This window comes from Colossoma macropomum, unplaced genomic scaffold (assembly GCF_904425465.1).
Source record: "Colossoma macropomum unplaced genomic scaffold, Colossoma_macropomum, whole genome shotgun sequence".
Lineage (NCBI taxonomy): Eukaryota > Metazoa > Chordata > Actinopteri > Characiformes > Serrasalmidae > Colossoma > Colossoma macropomum.
In genome coordinates, this window is record NW_023494796.1 from 14,110,706 (window position 1) to 14,134,663 (window position 23,958).

At 38.5% G+C, this 23,958-nt stretch overlaps 1 protein-coding gene across 1 annotated transcript in view; it reads left to right on the forward strand.

Annotated features, from left to right (window-relative positions):
- Positions 1–23,958, forward strand: part of jag1b (jagged canonical Notch ligand 1b) — a 64,363-nt gene that overhangs the window by 21,417 nt on the left and 18,988 nt on the right. Inside the window, exons 3-14 of the mRNA XM_036582873.1 lie at positions 3,914–3,971; positions 9,381–9,638; positions 10,741–10,801; positions 14,498–14,628; positions 15,329–15,448; positions 17,258–17,371; positions 18,423–18,536; positions 19,111–19,224; positions 20,256–20,302; positions 20,808–20,981; positions 22,101–22,251; positions 23,206–23,370. Coding sequence (XP_036438766.1) covers positions 3,914–3,971; positions 9,381–9,638; positions 10,741–10,801; positions 14,498–14,628; positions 15,329–15,448; positions 17,258–17,371; positions 18,423–18,536; positions 19,111–19,224; positions 20,256–20,302; positions 20,808–20,981; positions 22,101–22,251; positions 23,206–23,370 — 1,507 coding nt within the window. The remainder of the gene's footprint in view (positions 1–3,913; positions 3,972–9,380; positions 9,639–10,740; positions 10,802–14,497; positions 14,629–15,328; positions 15,449–17,257; positions 17,372–18,422; positions 18,537–19,110; positions 19,225–20,255; positions 20,303–20,807; positions 20,982–22,100; positions 22,252–23,205; positions 23,371–23,958) is intronic.

Below are 23,958 nucleotides of genomic sequence, written 5' to 3' on the forward strand. Positions count from 1 at the left end.
TGCATGAGAGTCATTCTAAAAGCAGATACCCCCCACCTACATCCACCCAACTCTCAGATCCCTGCTCCACATTCTTTTCCATTGGGAAAAAGAAGAACATGCTGCACACAAATGACCCCAAAAGCAAGGGAACTGACATGATCAGGGTAAATTAAAATGCTCAATTCTGTCGTACCTAACATATCATCAGAGATACATTCAGAGACTTGGTGAAGACCTCTTTAACTCATTAAAATCTGCCCCTAAAATAGATCAGGATGTGGAATTGTGTGCTACTGTGTTTTCTGTCTCTGTATATAAGAAACATGATGCTGCCTTTATTGTTAGATGCATTGTGATAAATTCTGAGCAAGCATTCACACATTTAGAAAGGAATTCCGATTACTGAGGGCATATTAGTGATTTTTTCCACCAGAAGAACAATTAAAGGCAACTGAAAGCTGTCAGAAGCAGGGTTAGTTTTTGATAGTTTTTAAATTTGTATTAGGTTTTGTTTTTGTTTAGTTTTTCAGTTAGTTTTTTTGATTCCAGGTTAGTTTCAGTTCGTTTTAAGGATGTGTTAATAGTTCTAGTTTAGTTTTTATTTAGTATCAGTTTTTAATGTAATGATAAACACTTTCCTTAGACAACCAAACACTCAAGGGATCCACTTCTAAACACACACACACTGAAGAAACAAAAACAAAAATAAAAAGGTTTTTTACCCATTAATTCTATTACGTTTCAGTTAATTTTGCGGTCAACATTATTGTTCTAATTTAGTTCTTGTGTTGTTACAGTTTACAAGCACATTGCATTTTCATTGCTAGGTTTTGTTTTATATATTCGCATTCTTATATTTGCTAGCTCAAAATTATAGTTTGTGACATTAAATAAAAATCTGTGCACAAACAGGAACATACAGTGTAATTTATGCAGTAAGTAATATAATAAACAGGAATACACAGCATAACTTATGCAGTACACCACTGGTATTGTCTTTATCAAAAATGTTATATCATGATACTTTTTCACAATACACGATATATCACAATATTTGTTTTTATTGATTAATATATTTTATTTTATTGATTTGTTTTTTGTAATTTGTAACAGACAAAGTAGTGCCACTTTTAAAAAATAGTATCAAAAACTCTGAATCCAATTATTTATATTTAAAATGTCACATACTTTGCTACTAAATCCAGTTAAACAGAACAGATGATGCTTTTTTTTAAAAAAAATATTTTTGTAGACATAAAAAAGTACTAGCGATATCCACAGTATGTTCAGAGAAGCTTTTTTGTGACATATTGTGATGTAATGTATAACAATAATGATATATATTGCCATATTGCCCTGACCTAGTGTGCATAAACAGAAGTGATGCTTAGATGTCTTGTTTCAAATCTTTAAAATACAGTTTTTAGCTTCCTAAGTGGTTCTTGGCTTGGGTGTAAGGTTTTAGGTTCACATAACATCATCTGGAAATACTTCATTGCAGCCCGGTGATGTGCCTGATACAGCTAAACAAGACAGAGACTGCATATTTTCTGTTGATTAGCTAACATCACATGATTATCATATCCTTCCTGATTGCTTAACGTTTATGTTGGAGTAGTTCTGTCGTATAGGTTTCATAAATATTTGTAGGAAACATTTGCACTGGCTTAACAAAGCAAAAGTTATTCAGCTACCAAGCTAGAGGTTGTGCTTTCGGTCAACAGTGACCCTTGTGTAACTAATCCTAGAGTAGCTGCTGGTTCTTCAAAGGTGTTTATTTTGACAACCTGGGAATTCATGAGTTAGGCTTACAAGCTTACAAAGTCCAGCTACTACAACCATTATTACGAGGTTTAATTGCTCAGCAGTTGGCTAGATTATACTTTGTACTTATAACCAGCATCAATCTAGAAAAGCAAGCTGGCCTATCAGAATGACAACAAAGAAGATATAGGCTACAGCATGTTTTACCTTTGTGTGCATTGATAGCACTTTCTGAGTCAGCGCCAGCTGCTAATGAAACTGTGCAGGCAATGCAGAGTGATTTAACAAACTTGAGCCAGCAAAACAGGGCTTTGTGATAAAGATACAGAAAAGGCTCATGAGGTGTTTCTCATCTGAAAAAATGTTGCCAGTTTTTATACGAACAACGATGTAGAAGAAGTCACTCTTAAGGTTTGCTGGAGCATACCATAAAAGACAAATGTTGGTTCCTTAAAGAACATTGTAATGAATGTTGTTGTTTTTTTTTTTTTTTCAAAAAACCTGACCTCGTTGACTAGGGGTGGGAATGTCTTGGCACCTCACGATTCGATTCGATTACGATTCAGAGGGCTGCGATACAATTATAAAACGATTATTGATGCATCTCGATGCATCTTTTTTTTCTATACATGATTTCTATTTTCTTACTGTCTGAGGACTTTGTAGTTTTAAAACAAAGTATTTGTAATGATCCATAATGCATTTACGTCCAATATCTTTTATTAATAAAACAAATGGAAGTGATGTGGCAAGTGAACTAGAATGCTCTCATTCACTGCTCTTGTTTGGAGACGCTGCTGCCACTCATCTGCGATAAAATGCGCTGTTACGGTGAAATAAGATCCAGTGGTAATGGATGACCACGCAGCACATTATATATTCTTTAGGGATTTCATAACTTCGGTTTTGGTCTTGTGATGGGGTGCGACTGCAGGTCACCTAGCAACGAGGTTTCGCCTGGCTAGTAGCAAACGAAAAAGGAAAAGAGAAAGACAGACAAACATTTGGAAATGAATGGACTTGTTCGCATTTATAAGCAGCGCAGTTGGTACATACAGGAGGTACATTAAATCTGCAACGAGAGACTGTCAAACACTAACTAAAAAGTTGCGAAGATGAAGTCGCTTCTCTAATTTTCCCGTTCCACCTTAAATGGTGCCACTTTTACATTCGGCGCATCAGTCAGAATTTAAGGTGGAACGGGAAAGTTTAGCAAGAAGCTGGCGAGTGAGAAGCGACTTCAGCCTCATAAAACAGCGGACCGCTGAGAGACATTTTACAAGAAACTATTCAACTTTTGAGGAAAAGTTTTCAGGCGGAGTTGGAAGAAAAGCAGCTATAGCTGAGCTAAAGCTTAAAGTAGAGCAAAGTAAGTCTGCGTTTTCGTTTATATTTTTTAGCTGAAACTAGCACATTATCACATACTGGACATAAATGTTGTGGCTCCCAAGGTGATTTGATTGTTGTTGAAAGGACAAAATGGCTCTTAATAACATTTGGGTTGTGACTCCTGACCTAACCTGGCTTTTAGTGCAGAGGGAGCCGGTCAGATTTCTCACTCATCCTGTGGTGTTTTTTTATGTGTTTCGCCACAGACTGTCCAGGCACTGCACTTACCCACTTCCAAGTTCTGCCCTTTGCGTTCCATCAACATTACGTTATAAATTAAATATTTAGAAAATCAATTTTTGACATTTATGAATCGATTCAGAATCGTCCACATCTGCATCGCGATGCATCTAAGAATCGTTTTTTTCCTGCACCTCTATCGTTGACCATGTCATCCAGTATTGTGTGCAATGGTGCTTTACAGGGATTAGATGTCATCTACAGGATGACTGTTTGACTGGGACTGTTCCAAGTCAGACAGCTTCCTGCTGTGTGTGGAGCATCTGTTAAGTTTGACTGTGTTCTAATCTTCAGTAATGGGGCCAACCTCATTCAAAACAGATTAGTGTAACAATGATTGTTGCTCAGCTGACTGCTTATTCACAGTAAAATAGGAATTTTGGCCAGAAAAGCTTTGGTGGAGTGTGTTGCTTTGGTACAAACTGTTGGATCTTTATATGTTCTAATGGTTAGATTTTGCCATTGCTCAGATGATTTTTGATGTGTCTTTTGTTTTGGTTTCACTGCTTACCAGCATCTTTTTTCTTATCTCCTACAGAGGTCCTACACATTGATAGTGGAGGCCTTGGACTTCCATAATGATACTGCTGGTGAAAGTAAGTTATACTTTAATTTTTGCCAGAGAGTGCTTTTCATTTGCCGTTTTGTGCTATTTATGTGCCATTATAGGTGGTTGTTATCCCTTAGAAGTCACTGTTTCACCAAGCATAGTGCAATTTGAAGTATTTCTCACTCGTAGCTCACTGAAGCAAACAGATCAATTTGATCAGAAATGCAGAAATGCATTTTACAAGAAACTATTCAACTTTTGAGGAAAAGTTTTCAGGCGGAGTTGGAAGAAAAGCAGCTATAGCTGAGCTAAAGCTTAAAGTAGAGCAAAGTAAGTCTGCGTTTTCGTTTATATTTTTTAGCTGAAACTAGCACATTATCACATACTGGACATAAATGTTGTGGCTCCCAAGGTGATTTGATTTTTGTTGAAAGGACAAATGTTGAAACAGATCAATTTGATCAGAAACGCAGATTCTAGTTTTAATCCATATCACGTTTGATCTCTTTGATCTGATCAGAGGCTTTTGCACAAACTTATGGCTATGACTTGTGCACATCATTATTAAAAACAAAAGAAGTACATATCAAATACTAAGAAATTCTAAAATTCATGTTAAAATTTTAAAGATTCTGCTTTTCACGCAATGGTCTAATACTTTTGGACCTCTCTCTGTCTGCCTATGCCAATAAATAAATTTTGGTAAAATTGGGAAAACATCTATCTGGATTAGCATTACAGAGAAATATAACATTTATTTTTATATGTAAATATAAATGTTATATTGTTCTGCTCTTCCAGAATACAATATGTCATCAAATATAGGCCAAATCTAAACATTTGACCAATGCTGATATATTTTTTTAGTGTCTGCCATTACTGACATGATTCCGATATGATCTTGCAATCCTATTTGTGTGATAGTTATTCTGTTATGATTTGAATTTGAAAGAAGAAAACCTATTATTTACATTTTTGCCAAGACAGTGTAATTAACTGTATTTGCATGTAGCAAAACAATTGTAATAACTCTGGACTCTTAAGGGTTAAAGTCAGAAAGTTCAGCTAAGTTTTTCCGGCCCCCTCCTCTCTTGGCCCACTGGCCATTAAACTAAATGTGCTGACAGGTGCGACAGGACAGGGAAGAGGAAAAGGGGAAACAGTGACTGTGTATGTTGGGGGGGGTTAAGAGTATGTATGTGTGGTGAGGGGCTTACAGAAAGAGCATGAGGTGAAGTGGCCTCACGCTTATAAAAATGTTTTTTAAACACAGCTGATGAGTTATGGCAGGTGCTGCTAGTCAGGGTGACATAGCCATACTGTCACTGCTGGCTAGATTCAGCACATGTTCATTTGTTCCCTGTGACCTCTTTCTGCTCCTATGTCCACAGTGAGCTGCAACACAACTCTGTAGAAGCAAACATGCTTAAGCCCTGGTGGAGTTGTAGCTCTGTGTGGGTTGAAAGACGACTGTTTAATGATTGACCTATAGAGTCAATAGCATTAGCTTGTATTCATTTCAATGATTTGCTCATATGCTTTGGCTGTGGTAGCCAACTGCCTGAGTGGCTGATGTTGTTATACAATAGTGTTTAAGTTCAGTAGAAGAGGAGTGGAAGCTTGCTTGTAGCATTATTTATATTTTGACTGCTAAACTACTCCATAACTCATAGGATCCAGCATGATGCCGTCTTCAGACCTAGAGTTAGTTGGGGTGAAATAATGAAAGCATTTTCAACATGGTCATAGACACATGCTCTTCTGGCTGATGTTAGCATTTCAAACACAGCAGCCCATATGGCTAGAGCCATCTGATTGACCGCAAAGCATACCGATTCAACCATGCCTGTGTGCAAATGGAGGTGAAACTCCTACATTTACTACATGTATTCTGTGGAGCTGTGGAGCTTATGGTAGACTCACAGACCTGTTCATCTAAAGAATATGCTTAGTAAATGTATGTACAACTTATTTCAAAAGGAATACTCCAGAATTTTCAACCTAATCTGTAGTCTATGGTCGATTGCTTCAGCATTTGCCCATTGGCTTTCCTGTAAAAACAGTTTGCGTTCCTTTACAAGGAACAGCGATATTAAATTGTTAAAACAAAGAAATTATTGTCTGTCGTAATCAACCATATGCTACATACAGAAGATAGAAAACTGGACTATTCATTGAATGAATGGACTATTCATTTGTTTAATATGTAAGCACAAAAAATGTAAATAGATATAAATAGTAAACACAAAATTTGTAGAATGTGATCAGCTTGCGGCCATACATTGGCGGCCATACATTTTCTATCTTTGGAGTCACTTATGCTATTAGAATATTTACATTTGCGCCATACATGCTAAAATAGGGCCATAGGAGTACATATGAGTTCATTTCACACTGGTGGAGTTCATGTGACTATGTTGAATGTACTGTGCATGTTTACTGCTCTAGGACCAAAATACAGATGAGAAGACAAGGGCACTTTTATTTTTGAGATTTGACCTTTGCTGTCTATGTCCTGAAAGAGGAGAGGCTCTTTTGTCTGTTTAATGTTACTTCCTCACTTCATGGTGAAGTGGAGCAGGCTGCTGGTAGTAAGGACATGACACCTGGCTCTGGCCACAAGCTGCAGACTGCTAGCGAAATGCCACAGTGGCTTTCTACATTCCAGAACTTTATGAAATATAGGCCTGCTTATGCTCTTCCATATCAACTGCTCTCATGTCCATCTCTCTCTGCCTTTGAAAGACTGTAAATGAAATGTTGGCCACTGATATCGGAATCACTCATATGACTCATATCACTCATATCTGCATTGGCAGATAATTGCTTTAAAAATGGGACAGATGTTTGACTGATATGTCAAATTTGGTAATGTATTTATTGCTCTGTGGAAGAGCACTGTGGGCTGCTATGCTAAAATGTCTGCATTTTATTCAGTTTACTACATTTGCTACCCTTTAGAAATACATTTAATATTAATATAACTTTAATATAAATCCACGTGTTTTCAGTCCTAATTTCTGCATTATATAAATATGTATCAGCATCAGCATCACCATATATGTACCTGAAAGATTCCCATTGCTAGTTGTTGATGAGAATTAGAGATGGCACTAATCTAGTATCCAGCAGAACATGTTGAACTGGATTTTGCAGGATAAAAGAGAATCACCTCTGATTCTATAAGAAATCTAGCATAAAATATCACATGCTAGTGCATTACATTTTCACTATTCATGCATTTTACTTTTCTTTTTTAATGGAAGTTTAAAAAAAGCTGCAATTTGAATCAGGTGGTTGGCTTTGTATGTCTTTCTATACAGAGTGTTTGTTTCAGATGACTATCTTAATGAATGTGTTTTAAATAAAATAAGATTGGTTTAAATTTTAGTGCTTTTTATAAAAAAATGGTATCAGCTGAATTTTTTTTTGCTTTAAAGAATTGGTTTTTGGTACTTTGAGCAGGTTTTTAGAACTTGGGCAAAGGCTGGAAGAGTTCCACTGCTGAGATCTTGAAGCTTACTGACATTGGATAGTGTTGGCACACAAATTGGCACACAAAAAACTTACCAAAACCATTGAGGCAACTAATTTACATTGTACATGCATGAATTATGTTGTTTAATATATACTATTTTGTATACAGTGTATTAATTAATCCATGACTATAGTAGTGATTCAAGCTAGTAATGCACCAAGATGAAAATTCCTGGCTAAAAAAAAAACGAAATCATTTTGAAATCAACCTGTTTTCAAGTGGTGTCAAATCTGTAGTGTAAAAGTTAGTTACTGGGGGTTTGATACTCCAAACGAACAGATTCTAAATCTAAATTCCAAGTTGTCTAATGTCCCTCGTACAATCCGTGAAGTAATTCTATTTATTTATTTATTTGTTTTTGGCCGGCCCCCCTCATCTGAGGTCTATTAAAACTTTTACTGTGAAGTACTTCTAGACAGCAAACATTTCACTGTTGATCTGTTGCTGCTCAAATAACCAGAGAGCAGTGGTAATAACAGAGATTTTAATCAGTGTTTCTCATATTCCTTATCATTAAAATTATTTGTAAAGTCACATTTTGACACTTTGTTGTAGGCCTGTTTAATCTTTTGTTTCTTTTCTTCCTCTTTCAGCTGAAAACTGAAAGTGTCATTTTTGATCATTTTCAGCTGAAATGTTTCAGTGACTGAAATTTCGATGCATCCTTAAGTAAACCAATGGATGCTTATTAAAACAAGTAAAAATAATAATGCAAAGAAGGGTGGTGATATTTCAGAACGATTGTGTATTTCAGAAAGAGAGAGAATAAGCTGTGCCAGCAATTTCTCTTTTTCAGCCTGACATAGAATTAAACAGAAAAATATATGGGCTGCTTCTTACTACCTTGTGTGTGGTTTATACACTTGGGAGGAGACCAAGTGGAGGGGAAATTTGTGTGTGGTTCAAGCTGTAAATATTGCTTGAACAGTGTGGGTATATGCTGGGTTTTCCAGTTTATTAGGCACACTATCTTGTACCTGCACTCACTAGCCATTTTGTCAGTTTTATGACATATTATGACACAGTATGTCAAGAGACATATTTTGGAAAAGACAAAAAGTGCCACGTTTAAAAAAAAATACCTCTTCAAAAACTATGAATACAATGATTTATATTCATCATTTCATATCCTGTGCTGCACTAAATCTTATTACAAGACTGATTATGCTCTCTTTCTAATGAAAAATACAGGTGGGAAATTTTAAGTAGTGAGGATAGGCTCAGAAAAGCATATTGTGACATAGTTTATCATGATAACGATAAATATTGTCATATTGCCGAGACCTAGTGGTAAATCATTCTCAGCACGGCAGTGACACCAGTATGGTATTGACAGTGTTTTTGGGGTTTTTACACACTTCAATGTCACTTGAAGTCCACCAACTAAAACTATCTAGCCAACATGTGGCTCTGTTGAAAGGCTAGGGGATGACTAACAAAATGTGCATGGCAAAAAATAAGCTATAGTCTCTAAACATACACTTGCCAAGTGTACTGGCAAGGTAGGTATGTCTAATAAAGTGGCAGTAAGTGTAGGTGGAAGATTGTAGGCCATACGAACCTTCAGTGTATATAAAATGTATCTTTGTTCATTAGAGTCTAAATGTTGCTTCCTCATTCCTCTCTGGCATACAGTTTTTGGGGTGTGGAAGAGCATGTGGAAATATCTGTGTGTGGGAACATGTGTGAGAGTGAAAGTGTTGGTCTTTAGAGTTCTGCTGGCATTCAAAAGCCTTCTTGGTGTTTGTGCACTGTAATTTTGGTAACTGCGGTTCCTTAAGTTTAGGACATTTGAAACTGGCAATAAGAGCAGCATATAAACAGTAAGAAACATTAAAGGGCCTTATAAACCCTATTCGACACTTTGGACTATATGTTGTCCTGCTGAACTCTTACAGTAACATATCAACCATGCAGGTCCAACTGGAAGACTCATTGAGAAGGCTTACCACTCTGGAATGATCAACCCAAATCACCAGTGGCAGAAGCTGACGCACAATGGTCCTATTGCCCAGTTTGAGTATCAAATCCGGGTAACTTGTGAGGAACACTACTATGGCTTTGGCTGCAACAAGTTCTGCCGGCCACGTGACGAGTTCTTTGGACATTATACTTGTGACCAGAATGGCAACAAGACCTGCCTAGAAGGATGGACGGGCCCTGACTGCAACACAGGTAAACTAGGCAAAGTATTTTGAGATCCAGTCTGAACCAGTCCCCTATTTCAGTCCTGTTTTTCACATGCCCTCATCAGCTTGCTCTCACTAGTTCTCCCATGGGGCAATCTAAGACTCCATCTTTACAGCCCAGGTAAAAGAAAAATGACAGACTAAGCTGTTTGTAAGCCAGAGCAATTAAATACTTAATATTCCAAAAATAATACATTTAATTTGCCATATTACAATTTGGCTTTTAGTAGGAAACTACTAAAAAAAAAACTACTAACTAAAAGTAATTTTGTTACTTCGCTTGGCTAACTTGCTAGTTAGCAAACGAAGGGCTACAGTTAGCAACAATAAAGAAAGAAGAGGAATGTAACACATTTCTCATAGTTAACCTGAAGGTTAAGCCAGACAAAGCAAAATTCCCAACTCCAAAAACAATATGCATTACTAAGTTTGCTGAGCAAGCTAATTGTCTCATTAAGGCTAGCTTTACTAAAGGTCAGTGCATTCCTAATGAAAACATGCTCTTCATTGTCAACTCATCCTGCATGTGAAGACTTTTGTAGTGTAGGTGCTATGTGCTTTGGTGTCAGTGCAGGCATGTTACAAAGAGTATGTCAATGTAGTGTAAGTTTTCAGATACTTCTCCTGAAACTCACTGTAGATCTGTCCACAAGTGAAATGTTGCTTGTAACAATTCTCTTCAGCTCTTGAAATCTTATCAGTCCACAAAAGGATCAAAGTGGTTACAAAATAGTTTTATGCCCTGCGTTATTCCTTGAAGAGAGCTATTAAGTGGATGCAGGAGCCATTTTAGAAGGCAGGAGAGGTTGGTTTGGCTTCTGATGCTATTCTACAAAGCTCCAGCCAATGGAGAACGCTGAGGTTAATGTGCCTCAAGACTTGACGACAGGCCTCAAATTAGACTGAGCTTGAATGGGCTCTGTGGGTGGATTAGGGATTTGATAGATACCCCCTTACATTCCAGAAACATTCCCATGGGTGAGGGGAGAACAGCATGATCTGACATGGTACAATGAAGATGGACGGACCACAAACTTATGTTTGTTTCCCTCCTTTTTTCCTTGATTTCCCTCTTTCTTTTTCACCAGCTATCTGCAGGCAGGGATGCAGCATCGAGCATGGATCCTGCAAACAACCAGGAGACTGCGAGTGAGTCACTTTATCCGCCTCTTCTTTATGATACAATTAACATTTTGAAAGAATTCTTGTCTGCAAGTTCCCAGACAGTCTGTATGGGTTTTTTTGTTCGTCGTCTTGGCCATGTTGCTTGGCTACTTGACATTTTGAGCTTTTGGGTAATTTAAGCCTTATTGAAGAGTGGGAGTAGAAACAGTACAGGCTCAGAGTCTCCTCTTGCAGCTGACTGCCAGGCTGCAGAGCTCCAGAGAGTGCGTCATGGTCAAATCCTAACAGAATGTTGTCTCCTGTCTGCTCTGCCAGTCTCCAGTTCTCTTCCTGTCCAAAGACAATGAAAAGCACAGCCTGTTGACATTCTATTCTAGCACTGGCAAAATGGCACTTCGGGGGGATTGAGGCAGTGTCAGTAAAGGCATGTTTTTGAGTGGGCCAGAGAGCACTAAATGTGGTCCAGTATAACCAACATTGTTGTTGGTTTGTTCTCTATTTTTCTGCTTCTTTTTGGCAAATGCACAAGGTTTATCAGTAGATCAAGCAGAATTCTTAATTGGCCTTTAAAATGCACTGCTTGTTCAGTTAATGGTTTATGAATTTGGCCCTGCGGAAATTGAATAGGAATTCTGAGTGTACGTGAGTTTGTGATCTTCCAGTTTGCCATGCTTCTAAGCCTTGTGCTTATAAACTTACTGGGTCATTGAATGCAGTGTAGCCGTGATTTAAGGTTAATGGTGTAGATTCTCTGGATGACAGAATTAAAACACTGCTAACTTGCATGCGCTTAACTGCACATACTTCAACGGTAAAGCCGTGATTCAAATTACCCCAAATAGTCATCCAAGACATGTTTGGTGTCCAAAATTTGTTTCTTCAGATGTGTGCTGGAGCTACAAGGCTAATGTTGACTATTGTAATGAAAGTAGACTTAGCAAACTGCTTACCTAAATCATCTTGGCTCAACCATGTTGAGTATTTCAAACTAACTTGACATGGCATGCTGTTATCTGTAATAATGTAGAGACAAAGTTCAGGCTTCAAGGTTGCTGCTACTACTGTTTTTAGTTATATGCTATACTTTTTATAGAAAAAAACACTTAAGCAAGTCTCTCTGAGACACTTAAAAATTCAAGTATGCAGTGTGTTAACATGGTAGCCGTAAGTTTTCATGACCTCCATGACTTCCATGACTCCAGTCCAAGATTAAAGAAGCAAACTTTGGACACTAAACATGTCGTGGCGGATACATGACTTTTGGGGTAAGGATAAAATGGTGTAAATTTTGGCTGAACCAATGCTTTAATATTTAGTTCACCCAGAAGGTGGCTGTTACTATGTGTGCAAAAGGCAATTTCTGCATACCTCAAAGAATATTTATCAAAGTGAATGACCCAGTCATAAAGAAATGTCATGCATAACTCATTTGTGTCAAGGAGAGAAGAGTTACTGTGAGCTCATAAACTGAGTATTTCTTGTGCAACTCGCAAGCTGGGTGTTCTCCGCAAGTTGTGGCGTGCTCTGCCTTAGGTGCTTATTAAAGAGTTTTGCCTATTTCAGTAAATGTTCAAATGATTGGTAATCAACAGTTTGGCTGTCATGGCTTATTATTGCTCAGAACTGTTAAAAAATAAGAATTTAGCATTGTATTTTGAACGGAACTAAAGCAATTACACATCTTCAGCCGAGGGTGACAATGTCTAATTGTCAACTTGGCTGTTATGTTGAAAAGTTGACTAACTGCAGGCAAGAGGGTTGAAGCCAGTGAAGTTGTTACATTGTCCCTTCTGTAGGAGAATCCTGGACTGTTGTGTTGTAGCTGTCGAAGTCTATAATCATGAAAGGCTGAATGCATTTTTGGGTAACTGTTATTTTAAAACTGACTTGCAGCACCATTAATGCGTCATTTATTTGACCGCTGCCTAGAAGTCATACTGGTGAAGTGTGGTTGAATTTATAGCATTTGTTTGACGTGGTCAGCAGCCTCAGGCAAATGAAGCTTTAGGGTTAGAGCTTGGTCTAGGCCACCTTTGTCCAACCCTGCTGAGAGCGTCCCTGTTTACTTAAGGTCATTTCTCATCCTCAGTATTGCTTACTCAGCATGAAAAGCTACCATTTTAAAGAAAAGTGGTTATGCACTCAGTAACAGCACTGGGTTGCACTTGGCAAGGTAATTTCCACATTTAAAGTTATTTGCACAGCCGCTGAATGGCATAATCCATCCTAAACTGGAAATGTCAAGGCCTTTTAGAGTGAATTTTTTTTTTCTGCCCAAATGCCAGTCAGACACTTCCCACTCTTGAAGAGTTTGGTGAGAGAAAAGGAAGAGTGAGTAAACCGCTGACCGGAAAAGTTTTTAAAAACATTTTTTGCACTTTTTTCTCATGGAGAAGGCCTTGCTAACATTTAAGAATAGCCCTCTTTAATCAGAGACTGAGGTTTACTTAACCATCGTGTTTATTTTTACAGCTGAGCCGCTGCCCCAAGCTAATTGTTTTCTTTTTTATCCCAGAGGGCAGTCTGTTTTCCTGCTGCAGAGTTCTCAGGAGAGTCACTAACTCATTAGTATACTATGTAGAAGCTTTTTTTCCATTTTTAATTGGTCAAAGAAGCACTGTTTAATTACCGTTGCGTTTGTCCTAAAAAGGAAGAGCATTGAAAAGCTGTCACTGTGGCTTTTGTAGATGGCTTTTAATTAGGAGCTTAGAGGTACCCTGTGGTCAAAGTGTCTTCGTCTTGCCTTGTCCTGATAGGGACTCACCACAAGGGAACAAGGCAGAGTTCCAGTGGTTCCAGAAATGAAGAGTGGTTACTGGTAAAACTGTGGGTCGACAATATTGGGTGACGTTATCGGCCATGCAGTATATCGATTGGGCTCTATTTCATCACACATCTATAAACGCACAGAGTCTGAATTACACAAGGGCATTGGGGCAGGGGCAGTGATATATATTTCTAGACACTTAGACTTGCTCTTCATAATGCATGAATATGCATGAGTACAGCTTGAAGCCACATTTAGTGTCAGCTGTTAAGAAGACCCCCACAAAACCCTTGTAATTCCCACCAAGCCCACAGTGCTAAGTACCATTAGTACTACCGTGCATAAGTTCTGTACATGTTTTTTATTGCCTGTCTGTCTAACTTAACATACTGCAACACCTCTAGTCACTCTAGATGCGTGCACACACACACACACACACACACACACACACACACACACACACACACATCACCGCAGCTGTCAGAACAGTCCTAGAGCCAAGAAACCGCACTCAAACTGAAACAAAGTGTCTTGCCACAGGCTAATATTAACTCAGTTAAAGGGTCCGGAGGAGTTATAAAAGCTGGTGTTTGTTGTTTGCATGGTTTGGCGCTAAATAGTTTGCAGACCAATAGAAGCTGTCAACCCTTTGTTTCCCCCCAGTGATCCATGGCGGTGTTTTAAGTCTGTTGTCTAAAAGGGAAGCCGTAAACTTTCCATGAATGCCTTGAAATAATACATCTTGGCCTGTGGTGTGAGAAATGCTTCAAGAGAGCTTTTTTTCTTTTTTATTGAGTAGGATTGTCATATGGCCCCATTTAGGCCTCGCTGTGAGCTCCATTTTTCTGTCAAAGTCAAATTGTTCTTGTTGACTGTTCATAGCAGCCATGCATCAATGTGTATGCCAGTGTATGATGCACGCTTGTGCATATGTTTGTGTCTTTTCTCCATAGCTGTCTGTATGGCTGGCAGGGCCTGTATTGTGATAAGTGCATCCCTCATCCTGGCTGTGTGCATGGAACATGTGTAGAACCATGGCAGTGCCTCTGTGACACCAACTGGGGCGGACAACTCTGTAACAAAGGTGCTCGATTTCTCTTGTGTGTAAATAGAGCAGTGCTAATTCAAGACCCACTTTTTAGTTCCCTAAAAGAAAGAACCTTTCAGTGAAGCCATTGATACTAATTCATCAAAATCTTTTTGCCATCTTTACTTTTAAGAATTTACTCTTATTGAACATTTTGTCAGGTTCACCTACCATATAGTTGCTTTGTTTATCTACAATTACATTTGTTGCTGCGCAGTTTATCAGCCACCCCATCAATCAGTGCAAATGGACCACCATAGCATCACAAAATATTGTTTTGGTGGTGATCATTTTCAGCACAACAGTGACACAGACATGGTAGTGCCATTTTAACAGGTGTTATGTAGTTATGAGTGTATTTCTGATAAAATGACCACTGAGTATAGGTACACCAAATAAATATGCAACTTGACTTGAATCAAGGCTCAATAGGGGAGCCCATCCTTCTTGGGTGAACAACACACAGCAAACCAATAATACATCATGAGCAGTGTGAATAAAGAATAAGATAATGAATTTACTATAGTGAATATTGAATAAATAAAAAAATTGTTGTGTCATTGGACAAAAGTATTTAGATTAACCAATGACAACAGATGTCTACAGTTGGTGGCCTAGAAGAGTAACAGATGATAAAGAGATATATGAAAACCACTTACAACTGTAGAGCGCATATAACAATGTTTTATTTTCTCAGATTTGAACTACTGTGGCACTCACCAGCCCTGTCTGAATGGAGGGACATGCAGCAACACAGGACCAGACAAATATCAGTGTTCCTGTGCTGACGGCTACTCTGGAGCCAACTGTGAGAGGGGTGAGCTCATACATCCATGTCTTTTTATTGAAATACGACTAGAGAAGAGCTCCAATAATGCATGCCGAGCTCTGAAAACGACCTGGTTCAGTTGAAGAGGACTTTTTTGGATTTCCTGGCCAGGAAGTAAACAGTAGTGAGAGGCATTTAAACCATTTTTGCTTTTTGAATATATAATATAGAAAATATTTATTTTTTATAAGAAAAACAGGTTTTACATTCTGTTCATTTACATTTTCCAGAAACATGCATGGAACACTGGTCCCTCAAGAACATGCTTTAGGCAAAAGCTTGTACTGTGCTCATAAGACACGTTTTAGAAAGCTCTACACCAGTTTTAGAAAGCCTGTAAACAACATGTGCCAACTGTCACCCACCCAGCTTTGTAGCAGAAGTCTGAGCAGGACCAATTTTTTTAGTTCCGCTCCTGCAATGTTAAACCCACGCCCGTTTTCTGGTGAGAGATCAGGATTTGTTAGGTGTCTTCTCTGACGGTTTAGGGCATGGATGGCGAACTGCAGTCCTGGAGGGCTTGAGTTCAGCGCAGTCTCGTCATTTTCTTGCTTTTAATACACCTGCTAAACCTGGCATTGGCTGCTGAGTTGAATCAGGTGTGTAGGAAAACCACCAAACTGTGGAGGATTCCGGCCCTCCAGGACGGGAGTTTGAAGCCCCTGGTTTAGGGCTCCCAGATCAGCTAATCCTCTGTTATGATCCGGACTGCCTGTGGATCTCAGTTGTTTTGACAGTCAAGTGGCAGGATGGGTGTAGTGATGAAATCTGCCAAATGGGTCGTCACAGTGCTTTTCTCGAACCTCCGCTTCCTCCCACCACCTCCACCTCATGACCTTCTCTAAAGCCTTCTGAGTGCTGACGGCAAGGTCAGGCTGCCCCATGTATATCCCTGTGGTTACAGTCAACCACCTTAATGTAGGTCTCTACCAGTCGGTAGAGTTTAAGCAAGAGTCATTAATTCTTAACTATGATGAAAGATTATCTCCTTCCCATTTCACATAGAAGAAAAGGGGAGCAGTAGGGTAACAGTCACTGTGCATTGGTCAGGTCAGCTTGAGCATGTGTGGCAAGACAATTTAATTACTGTGTGAGTGGCAGAAGCCTTCATTAGCACACATGTCTTTCAATGGAAAAGGTATGGTTGAGTGATATGATGGTATATTGTCATCATAAAAATATCAGGACATCAGTTTGTGCTTTTCTGAGCACACCTCAGCTATTGTTGGTACTTTTAGAACACTGTCAAACAGTGTACAGGTTTAGGCAAATTATAGACCTTCAATAATTACAGTGAATAATAAAAAAAGGAATTATTGTACTTAAATGGCCTATAGCATGGAGAAGCAAATTTGTACTTTTATTTTATGTTTTAAAAAAGAGTTTAATGTATATTTAAAGTATATATTATATTTATATAAGTTATATAAATATTGTTAAAGTCAATGTCAAAATGTACCATTTCCCCCCCAGTCCTTATGGTCCATACATGGAAGTGAAACTATGAAGCCATTTTTATTCACTATTTTGGTAATGGGACAAATAAACAGTGCATTCCAAATACATATACATATGCACATATAAATTTATATATATATATATATATATTATATATATATATATATATATATATATATATATATAAATAAATATATACATATATATATGTGTGTGTGTGTGTGTGTGTATAAGCAGTCACACTCCTTATAAGTTCAGCATGGCAAAATGAATGGACAAAGTTTTCATCTTTATAAATGAAACAAGTAAGAGTTTAGCATGGATGTGTTGTGTTCACAGCGGAACGTGCCTGCCTTTCCAACCCGTGTGCTAATGGTGGAAGCTGTAAGGAGATTAGTCACGGTTATGAGTGCTCATGCGCAGCTGGCTGGAGCGGCCCATCCTGCAGTATCAGTAAGAATGTTAGATACATAGCCATAAACACATATGTCTGTCTCTGCAACTGTACGCTTGGTGATTCATCTTTCCTTTTTTGTTTTCATAATTGCACATTATTTTGCTTAGGGGAGAACCCTGTGAAAGAATGCAGTCAAAACAGGATTGCTTTCTCAGCTTTGACTGTTGATTGAATTTCACATACAGGCAAAATGTAGTTGCACTGCAAAAAATGATATCTTGGTAAATGACACCATTGTAAATCTAGCCAATATATCTAATATTTCCTAAAAGTATTTTAAGACTATTCAATGTATTAATAGATTTTTTGACTTCATCTAGAACAAAAATGTCTTATTGTATTGGAAGACATAATGCAAATCATTTAGCTTCTTTCAGGAAATAATGCCTCAGGGAAGAACACTCTGCCAATAGAAGAAGGCAATATCACTAAATAAAAATGGTAACACTTTATATAGAAAGATGCTTACCTTGCATTTAACCTCAGCTAATTATCTATTAAATTTGCTTATTTTTCACTAATCCTGGACCTGACCCTAATCCTAAACGTAATCTTAACCTGATCATAACCCTAATAATCAACTGAATCCTGAGCTATTACCAGATACTTTAGCAATATAAACCTCTGTAGATAATCTATTGGGGGTTGTCCAAATAAAGAGGAACTGACTTTAAACTGACTTAATCTGCAGATCAGCTATATAGAATATAACACAATCTCAAAATAAGGCATATTAAATAAGTATGCATGTTCTAGGGTTGTGCATGATTCTGACTGTAAGACTGTGCACAGTTTGTTATGGTTTAGTTAGGTCCATTTTTATTGTTTCACCTTTTAAAAGTTTTAATTAATCATCAAAATAAGGGCACTAAAGCTGTGAAACTCAATATATTGACAGAATCTTGGGTAGGATGTATTTACTAATAGGATATAGTATTTTGATTTGTTTTTCTCTCCATCATCCACAGTTGATAAACATCTGTACATTCACTAATACACACTTGGCTTGCATATTTGTTGTGTCTAACCTGACCTCTTACTCTATAGATGTAGATGACTGTGCACCAAACCCATGTAACCATGGAGGCACTTGTCAGGATCTGGTTAATGGATTTAAGTGCAGCTGCCCCTCACAGTGGATTGGCAAAACATGTCTGATCGGTGAGAACGCTCAAACAAACAAGAAAGAGTTTAAAGGGCCCATTTTCTTCACTTTTCTGAAATTAAACATTTTAATGTTGTAGGTTTCAAATGTGGCATTCTCTCCACAGTCCATATGGTCCATTTATAAAAACAAAGCTCCAAAAAAACAGTTGTTTTTGTGATGTCACAGAAACCAACACATTAACTTATATCCACTGATTCTGCCTATAGCAGTTAAGCCCTGCCTTTTAAAGTAGTAGACTGCTTTTGGAATGAAGTACAATGCAGGGCTACCAGTCAGATCAGAGATCTGCTCACAACAGTAACAAAAACAGCCCGTTTAATTGTTAGGGATAAAGAGAAGCTTAAGAAATGGCCATGTAAAAATTAATTATGCCCATTTGTGCTACATAAACCCACACAAACATAAGGGGAAAAATCAAGAAAATGCAAGAAAAAATTTAAATATGGGTCCTTTAAAAACCTCCTCTTGATATTTTAAATATGCATGTTTCTTCAGGTTTTCATTATTTTTTATATACTTTTCATTTATTTTATATATATATATTTATATATATATATATATAAAAAGATGCCAATGAGTGCGACGACAAGCCTTGTGTGTACGCAAAATCCTGCCGCAACCTGATTGGTGGATATTTCTGCGAGTGTCTCCCAGGGTGGACGGGTCAGAACTGCGACATCAGTGAGTTGGCAAGCTTTGGCTCCTTTCTGTCTCCTGTCTTTCAGCTTTATCAATCAGTTGGCTAAACCCTAAACTTGTGCCTTTCAGTTGATTTAAACAGAAGAAGCATGTTATATCCAGTGATGAAACTAATGGGACATTAAAGGCAGCATCATGGGACGGTACTCATAATCAAACCACCTGATGATGTGTAAGCTGGACTAATATCCTTAATCATTAAATGGAAGAAAGCTAAATGCAGAAATGCCTTGAATTAAAAAACGACTTTTGGGACCTTTCCTGACTCATCTTTCTCTGACAATAACCTGGCTAGCATCCAGAAGTGCCATCACGTGAATGATGAACTAAAATCAAATTGGCTGAGCTTGAAAACACAGCATGCTTACAGCTTGTTAGCCAACAGAACTACTGACTTCAACTGACAAATTTATGTGCTTTATTGCAATAGTAGTGCTGGAAGTACATACACATAAGATTGTGAAATTTTAGAAACATTTTAAAAGAAGTGATGTAATCATGTTTGGGCATAAAAGCAGCATCCAGGAAAGGCCTAGTCCTTTATGAGCAAAGATGGGTTGAGGCTCGCCAAAATACAATCCCTTTTTCAAAAAAGTTGGGACGCTGTGCAAAATGTAAAATAAAACAGAATGCAACCCTAATTGAAAATACTACAAAAGCAAAATTATGAAAGGTTGAAACAGACATGCAGTCAGACGAATTGGATATGCTAAATTGCCCCTAGGTGTGAATAAGTGTGAGTGTATTTGTCTGTGTGTCTGCCCTGTGATGGACTGGTGTCCAGGGTGTTTCCTGCCTTCTGCCCAATGACCAGTGGGATAGGCTCCAGCACCCCTGTGTCCCAGGAGGATAAGCGTCTTAGCTAGTGTGTGTATGTGTGTGTGTGTATTATCTTGGCTGATGGAAACTGCATGTTTGGAATGCAGAGTAGTTGAGCTGTATAACAGTTGCAGTTTCAGTGATTTGTAATGTTAAATTCAAAAAGTGGAGATCACGTCTCTTTTGTTTTGCAGATATCAATGACTGCCAGGGCCAGTGCCTGAATGGAGGAACCTGCAGGGTAAGGCAGTTTCAAGCCCCTTGAGTTACTATAAACATCATTGTTGTTGGCAATGTTGATGCAGGAAAATGTGTCAATGTTTATGGCATTTAGAGTGTGTTCCTTCCAGTGCTTAGTCCTTCAGACCACTCCCCCACTCTAGCTTTTTCCCTTTTTTGTCTTGAATTGCAAGGTTTGATTAAACTTATTCTTAAATTGAGCTTTAACTAAATTACCTAGCTATCAGGCAATTCCAAAAGTTTGAAACAGAATAAAATATAAAATTGCAAAAGTTATTAAAAATTAGAATAGCTAAGTTGAATACTTCAGTAGAAGTAAACTCAGAATAGACTGAAATACTGCAATGAGAAATTATTTGTAAATTAGTTGTAATCCATTTCTTGTTTTTCATTATACCATTGAAAATGTGACTCATTTCCATCATTAATGCTCTGTTCCCTCTCTGTCTAGAGTGGCTTCCTAAATTATCCCATTTGGTGATTATGATTCATCTCTTCTCTCTCAGGATTTAGTGAACGGCTACCGTTGCGTCTGCCCGCCTGGATTTTTGGGCGAGCACTGCGAGAAGGACATTGACGAGTGTGCAAGCAGCCCTTGCCTAAATGGAGGCCGATGTGAGGATGAAGTGAATAGCTTTCAGTGCCTGTGTCCTGCTGGTTTCTCTGGTCAACTTTGTCAGGTAACAAAAAATTTTGGCAAGCCTACTACTCCAGCCTTGTTCACACATATCAGGATTTCCGAAGACACAATTGTTTTCCTCTATGTTCTGCAACAAAAAAATCTTTCCACAGGAGAACACGAGATTATTTGAAAATGCTCACATGATCATGCCAGGAGGAGTTTGTGATAATAGAGCATAAAACTTGTCAAATATTTTGAGGTGAAGAGATATTTCATTGAAATATAAGCACAAAGTTTCATAGAGTGCATGACACTACAACACAATGGTGTATTCAGTAAACAAAGAACAATGTAAACAAGGGAGATTTATATGTGCAGACTGATGAGGTAATGGTAATGTATGATAAATGATGTAATCATATAAATCCATATAAACCATACAGAAACAACACAGAACAGCAAGTATCTTCAAAAAGAGACATTCATGCATTGAATTCTGAAAGATCTCTAACCTGCAGAGCATTTTCCAAAAGCTCTGGTGTGAACAAGAGGACAAAACTTGTTGAAAAAGCTACATTTTCAGAGTATACGTATGGTAGAGCCCGGAATGTGCCCCTCTGTGGCTCTACTTGCTTTAAAAATAACCCAGAAGGTTTCTTTGGAGCAGTACTGTAGATTAACCACTTTTGATTCTGTGAATAAACAGTGGATGGTTTTTAAAAGAAGCATTTTTTGTAAATAAAAGTATGAAGAATCTTTTTAAAGTTTAAAGAACCATGACATAATGGAAATTCTCTACACCAATTAAAGATTTTTCCTAGAATTGTACATCTAAGTGATTTAGGAGTCTTTATTTTTAACTTGGAACTGTTTCGGAACCTTTTTTTTTGTAGCTTTTTCGAAAGGTCTTACAAATCACACACTCACCAAGCGTTCACCAAGCACTGAGAGAGAACAGCAGACTCTGCCTGTTTCTCTAAAATATTCCTCTTACTTGTTTTCATTCTCCTGAGCATTTCACTGTGCTGTTTCCTGGCAGAGCCAGTAGGGAGGATGCTGTGGGTTTTTCTGTTTTGTAAGCCTCCAAAAATGTCTGGATATCGCTTTCCCCGCTTTCATTTAGGCCTTTTTTCTCTCCGTTTCTCTCTCTTTCTTCTCAAAAATTTCTCTTCTTTAGCTCGATATTGATTACTGTCGGCCCAGCCCCTGTCAAAATGGTGCGCTGTGCTTCAACCTGGCGTCTGACTACTTCTGCAAATGCCCGGATGACTATGAGGGCAAGAACTGCTCTCACCTGAAGGACCATTGCCGCACCACTTCGTGCCAAGGTGAGGCTTTCTATCCACCCAGGTGATCTTCTCACCACCCCTCCTTATACCCTCATAGGCCTGCAGTAAGGTGATCTGTTTGTTGCATGGCATTTTTAAGCTGCTTCCTGAGGGAATAACACGGTGGAGGCGTCATATTGGGTTTCATAAGAGTGTTTAGCCTCAGTCTGCCAATATGAGCTATTTTGCAGGAACTCTTCTACACACACACGCACATGCATACTTTCCAAGATCTTCCTGAAGGTCTGGCAATGTCCTTACAGCTCTGTGTGTGTTCTTTCTGGTAATGGCTAATGCCTTGGTGGGTAATGTGTTTTGGTTGCAGCGCTGGTGGTTTTGTGGCTGTGTGAGGCAGACCAACCACACAGCTAGATAAGCCTGTTGTGCCACTCTTTTGGCTTAGCCAGGGAAGATCACTAATGTTTGTTATATAGCCATATCATCCATTCTCATGTCTATGGGAGCAGACAGGGAGAAAAGAAGATTGCTATTAGAATGAAGCAGAAAAAGATTTTAATAAATCATCAAGGTGGCAGTTGTTGAGTCATTCAGAGTGGTTTGTTGTGAAATGGTGCATTGTAGAGAAACTCATATTTTTTGTGAATGACGAAGTTAGGAACCAGGGGTTACAGTGTCTACAGTGCAAATATAGCCATTTTATTTACTATCCAAAACCACCAGTGAACCTACAACTGTCTTCTGAGCTTTTATATGTAATTCTTATATTGGCAAAATTTGTAGCTTTAGACCTTAAAAACGTCATCCTTTGGGTACTATACTTTACCACACCCTGTGCAAATGCAAACAGTTCTGACTCTGAGAGTTTGTGTAGAGTGGAGCATTTCCCATCAAAGCACTCTGAATGACTCGAGTTTACATCTTAACAATTTCATTATGCAGACATTCAGAGAAAAAAACAAACTTTGACCTCTTTTTTTTCTCCCTGTCCATTAGTGATTGACAGCTGTACAGTAGCTGTTGCATCCAATAGTACACCAGAGGGGGTGCGCTATATCTCCTCCAATGTGTGTGGACCTCATGGGCGCTGCAGGAGCCAGGCCGGGGGGCAGTTCACCTGCGAGTGTCAGGAAGGCTTCAGAGGCACTTACTGCCATGAAAGTAAGACTGAATATTTCCATTGCACTATTCATCAGAGCTAGGGTGGTGCGATGGCACAGTGGGTAGTGCTGTCACCTCACAGCAAACAAGGCCTGGGTTCGGTTCCCCAGTTGAGTGACCAGGGTCCTTTCTGTGTGGAGTTTGCATGTTCTCCCCTTGTCTGCATTGGTTTCCTCCCACAGTCCAAAGACATGCAGTCAGGCAAATTGGACACGCAAAATTGCCCCTAGTTGTGAGTGTGGATGTATATGTCTGTCTGTCTGCCCTGCGATGGACTGGTGACCTGTCCAGGGTTTATCCGGCCTTCTGCCTAACGATCGCTAGGATAGGCTCCGGCACCCGCCCCGTGACCCAGAAGGAAAAGCGGTTTTGAAAGTGTGTGTGTTCATAAGAGCTGCATTAACTCCAAACAGTTACTTTGGCCGTGTACAGGCCATCCTATTTTCCAAGCAGAATTTCACGTTTACGTTTGCTTCCATGTAAGTGACATCTATAATCAAATTTATCCAGACTTTATGATAATATATCATTTTATCAAACAGCAACATGATTGTAAAAAGGTCAAGTGATAAAAGAATTTTACACATT